Source organism: Egretta garzetta, unplaced genomic scaffold, assembly GCF_000687185.1.
Source record: "Egretta garzetta isolate BGI_Z169 unplaced genomic scaffold, ASM68718v1 scaffold159, whole genome shotgun sequence".
Classification (NCBI taxonomy): Eukaryota; Metazoa; Chordata; class Aves; order Pelecaniformes; family Ardeidae; genus Egretta; species Egretta garzetta.
Window position 1 is genome coordinate 437317 of NW_009260762.1, and position 11873 is coordinate 449189.

At 41.8% G+C, this 11873-nt stretch overlaps 1 protein-coding gene across 1 annotated transcript in view; it reads left to right on the top strand.

Annotated features, from left to right (window-relative positions):
* Positions 1 to 7449: 7449 nt before the first annotated feature.
* Positions 7450 to 11873, top strand: part of NFYB (nuclear transcription factor Y subunit beta) — a 10419-nt gene continuing 5995 nt past the window's right edge. Inside the window, exons 1-4 of the mRNA XM_035901476.1 lie at positions 7450 to 7888; positions 8354 to 8447; positions 8949 to 9079; positions 10901 to 11098. Coding sequence (XP_035757369.1) covers positions 8354 to 8447; positions 8949 to 9079; positions 10901 to 11098 — 423 coding nt within the window. The 5' untranslated portion in view covers positions 7450 to 7888. The remainder of the gene's footprint in view (positions 7889 to 8353; positions 8448 to 8948; positions 9080 to 10900; positions 11099 to 11873) is intronic.

The window sequence follows — 11873 nt, forward strand, 5'->3', positions numbered from 1 at the left end:
CGAAGCGGGCGAGCCTCGGGGAGGGAATGACCGGCAGTGGTCTGCGGGTGGGCTCCGGCAAAAGGCTCCCAGCCCGCCGGCAGGTACAGGTGTGCGGCCTCCCCTCCCCACAGGTACAGGAGCGTGGAGATCGCAGCCAAGGTGATTCACAATAAAGTTGTTAAATAACTGGGGGCGCGTTGTCTTGCTCAATTTGAAAATGAGGAGCCGTGATAGGTGAGGCATCTATTGAACCGACGCGAGCGAGGTGCGAGGAAGACACTGAGGCTATTTGCGTAAGCAGGGAGGTTTCCCCCTCGTGCCGCCGCGCTGGCTGCCGTTGCATCGTTGAAGGGCATGAAATCAGGAAGTGAGATTGATCGGCTGGCACAGCCGACCGGCACCGACCGCCTACCCTGCAACACACGTGGCAGGGAGACGGGACTCTCACAACGTCCGCGCAACTTGTGCGTGGTTGGCAGGGGTTCTTGGCCATCCCCGTGTGTGCCAGCTGCTGCTCCATCCAGAAGCTACGTAGTTGGTGATCCTGAAGAGTGTTGTGTAGGTTATTGACAGACAGTTACATTGGAAAATAAAATCTAAAAAATCATGCGTTTTAGTAATGTTTCTGCAACTATTAAGGTACGCTGGTTGAAGAAACCTTCCTAGGTCCTGCTGCAATACTGCAGCAGTAGAAAATCGGTCAATTTCTAGCTTTATCAGCTTCTTTGAGGCTTAACCGAAAATATTTTGTTCTGCAAAGAACTGTCATGTAAAAGCTACCTAGTGTGCTTGGATTGCTTTAGGGAGGGCAAAATAATTGATAACGATGACCTGAACATTTCTAGGCAGTGAAGGACATCGAAATCTGGATTTCAGCCCTTGAATGGGCCCCCTTACATGTAGTAACCTTCTCCTGTCTCGCTGATAGGTGGAAGTTATTGGCGATTTAAAAAAAAAAAACTTGCTGCTTTCTCAAAAGCAGCACAGGCAAAAGATTAGCAAAAAGCAAAATGGAAGGTGCTGCTTTGGGCATTATTCAGAGTCTGGCTTTAATTGGCTTGCAGGAATGGAGAAATGTATTTATGCATAATCATTAGCATAACGTTCTTAAACAATAAGCTTAGTGATTACTTTTTTTTTTTTTTCCCTTTGCTTATGTGGCCTGTGGCATGGCAGTTACAATGCTAAGGGAGGATCCATGTGTAATTCTCTGGGAGACCCAAGATTGTCTGAATCATTATTTATGAGACCTGCATGAATTGCTTGTGCTCTGCATTGAGCGGGTGATTATATATGGTCTTGGCTGCTAGCATTTACAGCTATGAAATTATATTTGAAAGCAGTCAAGAATAGTGGGTATTACTCTTTAGACTTCAATATTTGACAACTACAGCAGCTCAAGGTTTGATAGATAACTTCTTATTTGTGGTAATAATTACGTGAAGGGAGGCAGTGTATGGAAACTGAGGGAAAAAGGTTGTTCAGGATACTGTGAAGATGTGAAACGTGAAATACTATGAAACTTTTAAGTCGGATCTCTTGTCAACACTTAAAAAAGGCTTGCAAGGTTCTTCCTTTAGTGCTTTCAAAAATAAATCTCTCACTTCACCTTTAAAATTTTGCTTAGAAGGAAACTTGTCACTTCAGTACCAAATTTTGCAGGAGTACTTTAGGGAAACACGGTATTTGGACATTGATGGTTTAGTGCAGGATGCTTCTAAAAAGTGCAAAACATGACTCTATATACGCATACTAAGCAACGTGTAAATAACATCAGAAGAATAAAAGGAAGCGTCAGCAAATTTGGTAATTTTGACTGAAAATACTGGCCTGTCCTGAACTAGCTTTGTAAATCTCTTACCTGCCCTGCTGCTTGAGAGGAATAAGCTGCTTGGCACACGTGATGTCCTACCGCAATGAAGGAAGAAGATAACCAACTTACACGTTCTCAAACGTATACAAGAAAAAGGCAGGATTTATGGATTGCTGCTTTAATAAACAGATAAGGTTAGTTTTTCACAAAAAAATGCTAGAAAAGCATCAAAACCTTAACATGGAAAGGTAATGTGGGGCTTTCGGTCAGTGGTGTTGCAGGAGGAAGGAGGTGCTGGTGCAGTCTGTTCAGCACTGCCGCCCTCTTCCACCTTCTGCAAATCAACGAAACTGCCACCATTCAGCTCTTTTTTTCCCCTCCAGCTCCTCTCTTTTGCTGCTAAAAAAGAGAAGGCATGGAGACTTGGTTTCTCCTGCTTTCTCCGTATCGCTGATCTGCTCCTAACTGATGTAAAAATGTATGCACTGGTAGTCCACCGTACATATATATTGCAGCTAACTAGTGCTTGTGAAGGGTTAGCCAGCCTAGTAAGGAGCCACCACATACTCTAGCACTGCTGGATCCACGCGGAGGGCACTTGTGGCCGGTGACATCAAGGCTCGTCAGATGCCCTGTGAAGTTGGTAATACTGGTATGTGGAGGGGGAAGGTGGAAGGATGAAAAGGACCTGTTTAGATTTCGTAAGGGAAAGGTTTCTTCCCTGTGGTCCAGGGGAAGGAGCCTGGTACAGCCCAGATGCTAACGAGCCTTAGTGATGCTGTCAGGTCCTCTCAGCATCAGTCTGCTGCTCCTAATGCTATTCTGCTGTGGGGGAAAACACTGAATGTGAGAGATTAGAGGAGCCTGAGATGGAGAGAGACAGTGGAGCATCTGTTTGTGTTCTAGACATGTGCTAAGGGGTTTTAACTTTACATTTGTGTGGATCTGCTAGAATGATGTCCCATGAATGCATTTGCCAGTTGGTGTTTCTTGCTGCAGGAGATGTTGCTTTGCTGCCAGGTGAGAGTTCAGTGGGAAGTTAGGTTCTCCAGAAGCCACTGAAAAATTAAAACAAAATTGTGTTTTCAATTTAAAATTCTTTCCAGATTTCTGTTTAGGAGCAGCAGGTGAGGGTGATTCTATTTTTGCCTTTTTTACTGATCTAAGTTTTAGACCTTGCCTCAGTGCTAACAGGTCTGGGCTTGTATTCTTTAGTTACCATTTAACTGAGCCACTTGTATTGCTCTCTGAAGAGAGGTCTTAAGATTAAACAGGATGCAAGATTTACTTTGAGATACCAAGATTTTATTAATGCCATATAGATTCCTATTCTAGGAACAGTCTGAGCTGTGGGCAGCTGACAGAAGTGTTGGGTTTTTTAAGCATTCTCCAGAAAATTTTCTACCAGATGTCAGTGTAAACCTGTATGTTCATTCACTTGCAGCTTATCATTGAGTTTTCTTTGATGCCATTGATCTGAAATGTTTCCCTTTGAACATTATTTCTCAGGTTAATTTCTCTGTATCCATGAATTTGTATCTTCCTAGTAATGCTGATTTTCATCAGCGTTAAGAAAACCAAACAGAAAGCCACCACCAGAAAACTTTGTGCTGCTGCTCTGTATTCAGATGCTTGTTGCAGCGTGCCACCGAGTATTCGGGTTGAGCGTCTGGTACTTACTTGGTTTCTCTCCCTTGTTGCTGATAAAAATCAAATGGTGGCATGGTCACATCGGAGACTGACATGCTGTCGCTTCTGATATGCGTAGCTCTTAGTCTTGGTTCAGTCAAGATGTGTGTGCATGGAGGAGCTTTAGTGTTAGCGCTAAAGGCTAAGGGTAATGTACAAAATGCAGTAAGTGCTTCCTGCAGGTGTGTGCAGTACGTGCTACCAGACCAGCATGCTGGAAACCCTCCTCCCTCGTGTAATTCGGTAGCTGCACAGGTGTAGGAGACCCTGGCCATTGCAACATTGGCATGCTGGAACTGCCATGCAAATAGGAGATCGAATCTGCAAGTAAGTGCTTTCCTGTAAAGAAAGTTGTAATGGCTCCAGGGGCTAAAGCAAAGTCTGAGAGGAGAGTTTTTGCCTGTCTGGGCCTTTTTGGATTACATCTTCAGGATTCTGCCTCTTCATAAAATTTAGCATCTACTTCCATCCACAGAAGTAGCTTTTCCTCTGCGAAGTGCCAGCCTAAGAACTGTTGTCCTTTTAGTCTCCCAGTGACTGCAGTTACTGTAGGCAGGGTGTTGTTTCTATGCTATGTTGGACTGCTGCCATTTTAGAGTAACTTCAGGGACACTGAAAGTTTAGGTTTTGTGTGCTTGGTTTTTGTGAGGTTTTTTTGGTTTTGTTTAAAGGGAGGGATTAATTGGCAACGGTGTATTGAGAGCAGTGTTTTGTCATTTTCTGACCATTGTATTGTGGAACATCTGAAATGAAAGCTGTAATACTTGGACGTGTAACTGTGTTCATTATGAGATGACTAGGATAGCAGTGGCCACATTTTTCAGCTGGGTCATGTTTGTGTCGTCCATTGGGCTTGAAGAAATATTAGTAGGGTGACTAGATGGTATACTAATTACAGTTGCTCTGTTCAGATGCCTAGATCTAGATTTGAATTAAATGACAAAATTCAATCTGAGTGAGGTTCTTCCACCAAACGTACTTGGATTGAAGTAGGGTGTAGAGATGCTGCTCCTTTTCTCACCGCCAGGCCAGCCAGGCGGTGGGAGAGGCTCACAGGGCAGGCTCCCTCCCTGGAGGTCCTCAAGACATGGCTGTATTTTAAAGCCCTGAGCGACCTGCTTGGAGCTGATCCTGCTCTCTGCAGGGGTTGGACTAGAGACCTCCTGAGGCCCCTTCCAACCTGAATTATCCTGTGATCCTGGATTAGGACCTGGTTATGCTAAGCGTTATGCAGAAGGGTGTTAGGCTGTCCGTAATCCCCTGTCCCAAGGTTGTCCTGGCAGCTAAAATTCTTTCTTAAAGTAATACCCACAGAAGTAATTTCAGTTGATGTTAAGCTGTCAGTGCTGGTTTCCTTTATCTGAGACAGATCTGCCTTTTTCTTTTGCAAGCCTTTTCCTGTCATTTTGCTAATCGCTATTTTAGATTCCTAATGTTGATAAGCTTCGACTCAAATTCTCACTAATTGTGAAATAAGACATACAGTAAGTAGATATGGAAATGTGCACGCAGAAAAGAATAAAAGCAAAGGCAGTAGCCAGAGGATGCATTAGTCTTAATATGGCCAAAACTATCTACAGATGCAGCAGAGGTTTCAAAGAGATTCAAGCAGGAATTGTCTTTTGAAGGTGAGCTGGACTAATGAAAGCAAGATGGTTTCTTAAATAATATTGCTGAGTCCTGGCAGTAAAGATTCAGATGGGGTAGCCTGCAGGACGGGTGAGCAGAGACAAGTGAATTATCACATCACTGCAGAAATCTGAAGAATATTGCAATTCTGAAAGAAGGAAACATTTTGGAAGAGACGTTTCATAGAAAACTGAAAAAGGAGAGGGCAAGAAACATCAAGACGTTTAAAATAGTGCTGGGGCTGAATAAGCTTGATGCTTAAAGTTTGTGGAGACCCTAATTCTGAGTTAAATTGCAGTAGGGATCAGAGAGCCGAAACTGAGAACAAGACTGCCAGAAAATCCTAACTTAGTTTTGGAGGTAGCTTTTGGGATTTACCAGACTGCAGAGCATTAATTGCTTCAAATTGCAGAAGGAAAAGGGAGACACAGCCCTCTTAATGATGGGTGATGCCAATTTTGGTGATCTGATGTGCAGAACTGTGATGTCCTTGCATTGTCATTACAGCAAGCTGAGTAAGCAAACTGCAGACCCTTTGGAAAATTGAAAAGCAAAGTGAAATCTCCCAACAAAGAGTGCAAAACGCAGACAAAGTGAATTTATGTGAAAGTTGGCAAATGGAAGGCTAATGCTTAAAACGCTATTCTTCCTTTGGGCAGAGCTGCTGGGTAAGAAATGAAACTGTTTTGCAAAAGCCCATCAAAAAGGACCAGAAGTGCTTTTAAAAAAGCAGTGCGTGTGTAATATTCTGTACAATGAAGAGGGTTTGGGGTTTGTTTTGGTTTTTTTTTTTTTTTTTCTTTTTAAACAGCTCCTAAGGCCCCGTCCAGCTGTTTGTAGTATTGCCTTGAATGTGAGCAGCGCTCGGGTTATGGGTGCATCTGTGGCCAAGCGCAGCACCGGATGTTGCCTAAAGGTTTGAAAGCAAAACCCAGCCCTGTGGCCACAGGCAAAGTGCAGATTAGGGAGAGGTTAAATTGCTCATATTTCTGGGTAGGTATAAAAATAGCACAAGATTGCTTCTCCTTCCCTCTTCAGTCAGGCTAATGGTTCTGGAAAGCAGTGAGCTGCACAGTCTCACCAGCAAAGCCTACGTGACCCTTTGGGGAAGAAGTTGTTTTCCAAAGACACCCGGGTACCTGCACAGCTGGTGTAGGTCAGCGAGTGAATGGAGCGGGGTTCTGCCTCTGGCGGGGCTGCGTGTGCAAGGCTGGCGCTCGGGGCTGAAGCAGCTGGGGTGGGAAGGGGGAAGGATGGGAGGTGCTGGTCCAGAGAAAGAACTGCATGAAGTGCAGAATGGGAATGGAAGAGCTCATTTTCTAGCAAACAGGTAAATAAGCAAATGCTAACGGAGTTGTTTGATGTTAAACATAGCCAAGAAAATCTGGGGCAAGGACGAATCTGGTGCTGTGCATCTAAATGTGTTTAAAAAAAAAAAATCTTTGGATTTGTGTGCCAGTGTTGAAAGACTTTGCGTGTGCTGGGAATGCCTTCTCTCTCCCTAATTTTTGCATTGTTTCCTCTCTGCAAAAGAAGCATTATTAAAACACATGACTGTGAAAATATAGCCTTACCTGGGAAGAAAAAAAAAAGACAATTTGGAAACATGGGAGCTAAATGTTCTGCAAAAGTTTATTTTTGATATACTAAATTTCAAGATGCCTGCAACTGGAAGAAAGTCAAGATTGTCCAAAAGTTTTAAAAAGCTGGAGACTTGAATTCAGGCTTAGGTTTGGCACTGCTAAAATAGCCCCTTTGAAAGTGAAGCTGTTGTCTGCCATGATTCTATATGGGTCTGAGCTTTCTACTGAGCACCTGCTGAGAGTGTTTAAGGAAATTTGTTACTCCTGTAAAAAGGCAAAATGTAATACAATAACAGTTTACATGGGCTGGAGAATTTGCTATTGCAAGAACATATGTCTGTGTGTTGTGTACGGGGGGGAAAAATGTGGGAGCAAATGGCAGGGATGGGTTGGGTTGCTGCTGTGGCACCTGCTGAGAGTGTTTAAGGAAATTTGTTACTCCTGTAAAAAGGCAAAATGTAATACAATAACAGTTTACATGGGCTGGAGAATTTGCTATTGCAAGAACATATGTCTGTGTGTTGTGTACGGGGGGGAAAAAATGTGGGAGCAAATGGCAGGGATGGGTTGGGTTGCTGCTGTGGCAAGTCCTCACGGAAGAGGCACGAACTTCCAAGGGATGTAGGTAGGAGGCATCTTCGCCTCTTTCGCCTCTGCAGAGCAAGGAAGTGCAATACATGCGATGGCTCCGAGTGGGGCGACAGCAGGCTGCCGAGGAGTCTCTGGGCCATTCGGAGCAGTACTGAGACCTATTTACTTGGTCACAAGGTAGATTTTCTAGCAAATGTTGAGACTTACCAGCAAATGGCTGCTGAAGATCTTGCTAGTTCTGCTCCTGTTGGAAGAGGGGAGGTGGGAATCTGGCTTCTCCTGGACCCCTCCATCTGAAATGCAGTCGGTGCCTCCCGAGACAAAGGTCCCTAGCCAGGGAGGGAAGTGCTGGCTCTTTTGGCTTCTCTCTTTCTCCTGGCATTTGAATTGCCAATTAAACTGTCACCCCATCTCTAAAGCCCCAAGGAGAAGAAGAATTGTTGGCCACCACGTAAGAACATTGAGAGAGGAGCGCTGAAGGATGATGCCCGGAGGAGCGAGGTGTTGCAGGACTGGGGAAAGAAAAGGCAAACGCGACTCAGAAGGCACCTCGGAGTGACTGGTGCCTCAGGGAGAATGAGGATGCAGAGCTGGTCCTGAGGTCTGACTAGGAGAAGGTTGTCAGCAGGCTTGACAAAAGCTGTTTGGGTGGAGGGTAATGGTGCGTGAAGGGTGCACTAATTGCAGTTAAAGCCTTCAGTGAGCAGTGGGCTGCTGTTGGGTTTTGAGGGTTGTTCCGAGAAACAGATGCCTTGGCCTGTTCTGGCCAGAGTCTCTTGGGAATGACACAAGGTTGCTATGTATGTGCTGCATGAACTCAACGTTCATGTGCACGGCCTGTGCCTTCGGCTGAGTTTTTGGGGAAGCTTCACAAAGCAGTTTGACTATTTCCACTGGCAATAAAGCTCAGTAATGAGAAAGGGGATGCTGCTCTCAAATTACAAAATATTTATACTTTGTATGAATTGGTGTCATAGTTTTAAGTTGACTAAAGCGGTTTTTCAGTGGTAGCTGCACTTAACTGTATAACAAACATACCTGAAGGGTTTCCTTCTTCCGGTTATAGATGGATGGTGATAGCTCCACGACAGATGCTTCTCAGTTAGGAATTGCTGGAGATTACATTGGTGGCAGTCACTATGTGATACAGCCTCATGATGGTAAGAAATGTTACAGTAAATACTGCTATTCCTGTGTGTATGTGTATATATATCTTATTTCCTTCCAGTTCTTGTATAGTTCTCTGCTATCTTCTCTCAAGCTAAGAATTTGCAATTGTTTGTACTCATAATGCCTCACTGTATAAAGCATTTTTTTCTGCAGTCTGAAGGTGGGGGTTGGATTTTTCAATGTTGACACCGAGTGCTTTGGGGTGATGACAAAAAAATTATGTTCTAGGAAACAATTTGTATTTTGACATGACATTAAGAATGCTAGTGTTCAGTAGCCACATACATTTTCTGTGCATAATATAAAGATGATATTGAACACCTATAAAGGTACCTGGTGTTATACCTATTTTTTTTTAATCATTTCTTCAATTGTAATACACTGGGCTTTCAAAAGTTCTTCATCCTTCAGTGTAAGATCTTAAACTTGACTTACTTATTGCCTGCTATCTATCAAATACAATTTCTGTTAACTTATCTTTATTTCGTTAGACACAGAGGACAGCATGAATGATCACGAAGATACAAATGGCTCAAAAGAGAGTTTTAGAGAACAAGATATATATCTTCCAATTGCAAATGTGGCAAGGATAATGAAAAATGCCATACCCCAAACAGGAAAGGTAATACCCTTGTCTGGTGAAGAAAGCATATTAATGAGTTTTATTCCTTCCTCTGAGTGAACTTGAGCTGGCAGAACAATACATTTTTCCAAATCATTCTGGTTTATTTGAGAACAGCCTAAAAAAAGTCAAAAAATATAAACAAACAAAAAAACCCCAACACCTGAGCAGGAGGTGATTGAAACCAAGTCCATTTTTCTGAAAGCTTTGAGTAACTGCTGTAATTAGAGTATCCACAACAATGCTCTTCAGAGGGCTTTAAAGAGTGTTTCTTTTCCTAAGATGTGTTCTCTGAAATTGTCATAAATGGGTCAGACCTAGTGACAATCCTGTATCAGTAAGAATATTTTCTATGTGATTCTCGCTTATGAAATTTAATCTGCTTTTATTGAGGTGTATAAAATTTGGAGTAAGTGAACAATTTTGGATGAAATAAAAATCCGTTCCTCATCCTGGTTAGTCTTCCATTGTGCGAATCTTTACATGTTCAAATGCCAAAATGACCCAAGAAGTCTGCCTTATACCATGTAGCAGATAAGGCCAGATATTGAAAGACTTATTTTATTTCTTCTAAGAATAGACTTTTTAATCCATTCTACTGAGCTGGTGATTGTATGAGTGTTTGACTATTTTACCTGTTAATCTTAAACCTTTGGAGGGCTCCTATTACTTGCTGTTTCTCTATTGTATTCCACTACAATTCCTGCCCCAGTAATATTTCCTCTAGCTAAAGCAGATTTCTTTTTTTCTTTTTTTTTGAGCTCACTCTAAATAGAAGCAAGACATAATTTACTTGCATCTGCTTGTACTTCCATAGTGTTCAGGGCTTTCTGGAGATCTGGGTGTTAAATTTGTATCTTTGCTGTGAAAATCTCTTCACTGGTCCATATTGTCATAAATTTTGAGTGATCAAGATGAGATTTTTCTCAAGGATTTAGCATATGGGATGTCAAGCTATCTTGAAAAATCAGGGAGGTTTTTGTGAAAAACTGCAGGGGAAGCTGCTGGCTGATGAGTACTCCTGAAAATCTCACCCTATGTGTCTGAAAATATCAGAGGAACTAGTGAAGGTTCTACATACAGTTGCTGCTACTGCTTTTTTTTTTTTTTTATACATATAGGTTGTTCTCATGTGAAGAATAAGAATCTTAATTATTATAATCTTTCAGTTGGCTCCTGTCAGCTTCCCAAATAATCATGAGCAATGCTTTCTGTAAGTCAGGTAAATTACTTTTTGTCCAGCTGAAAACCATAATCAAATTTACTTATTTCATTCTTGCCAGAGGCATATGTTTCTTCATTTGAATTCTCATTTGGAAAATTTATACCAGAATATTAAAGCATTGGAGAGGCTTGCTGCTAGGCATATATTCTAGTCCCTGAGTCTGGTCAGAATAAAAATACTTGTCATTGCCAAATTTGTGGGAATGTACTGCAGTGGAGTTGGAGCTGCTGGGTCTATTAAAAGGAAGATGGAAGTGGGCTATGACATTGTAATGAACAAGTTTAAAGAGAAGGCGTAGGTAAGCAAAGCAAGCAATACTGGGGTCCATCTATACGTAAAAGCTTGGACAGACATCATTATGACTTATTTTGGCAGTTGGCTGTGCTGCTTGAAGTAGTAAAACTTAGGTTAAAATCATGTTGCAGCTGTGCTTACGTAGAGCAGTGATGACATCCAGTGGTTCCCTCACATACAGGTGTTGCCTAAATGGGTGTTACCATCAGGTTTTGGAATGTTTCCTTTATTATCTAGTGTATTCTTTTTTTTTATTTTCTTGCATCTTAATTAATTATTTTATTTTACTCTTTCCTTGCTAGATTGCTAAGGACGCAAAGGAATGTGTGCAAGAGTGTGTAAGTGAATTCATCAGCTTTATAACGTCAGAAGCAAGTGAGAGGTGTCACCAAGAGAAAAGAAAGACCATCAATGGAGAGGATATTCTCTTTGCCATGTCTACCTTGGGGTTTGATAGCTATGTTGAACCTTTGAAGTTATACCTCCAAAAATTCAGAGAGGTTGGTATATACAACAGTATTTCCTCATTTATCTAACCTGGTTGTGTTTATCCTTAGCTCCTGTCGTTGTAATTGTATAATGACTAACTTGTATGGTATCTCACAGCTATTGTCAGGGACTAATGTAATGTTTAAAAGCATTCCAGATGGTATCAAGAGAAAAAGGAGTAAGTAAGCATTTTGATTAGACTTGCTGATTCAAAGCAGTTAAAGCTTTCAACTGAATAAATTCTGTAATATATTGCTGGTAGTAAATCACTCTGTTCTTTAAAGGTGCCTATTAAGAATACTTAATTCGATCTTTGGGTTCAATCAATAAAACTGTACTAGACTGCATCCTCTGAGGAACCAGCCTAATGCCTATTGCTTGTCTGGGCTTCAGATTTGCAGAAGAAAAAGTTGTTTTTCTCATGTTGGAATAATGATTCACATGGAAGGCTATTTGCTTCTACGGGTTTTTTTAATCTGTTTTTTAGCCTTTCCCTCAGTTTGGTTTTGATACATAGTACATGCTAGGTATGTGATCCAAGCAGTTTAATTTATCCCTTCTCTAGTAGAAAGTGACTTTAAAATGACTGAAGAGAATTATGCTTGCTTGCTTCTTTACTTTGGTGTTCTTTTACAGCAGAATACCAGATTTAACCAAACAAATCAAAGGTATTTTTTATCCAGTGACCTCTCTTCCTCATAGTCCTGAATGAAGGTGGTGTTCAGGGTTAAAATAATACTGGGGAAAAAACCTCAAAGCAATTTTTTTTTTTTTTTTTTTTTTTTT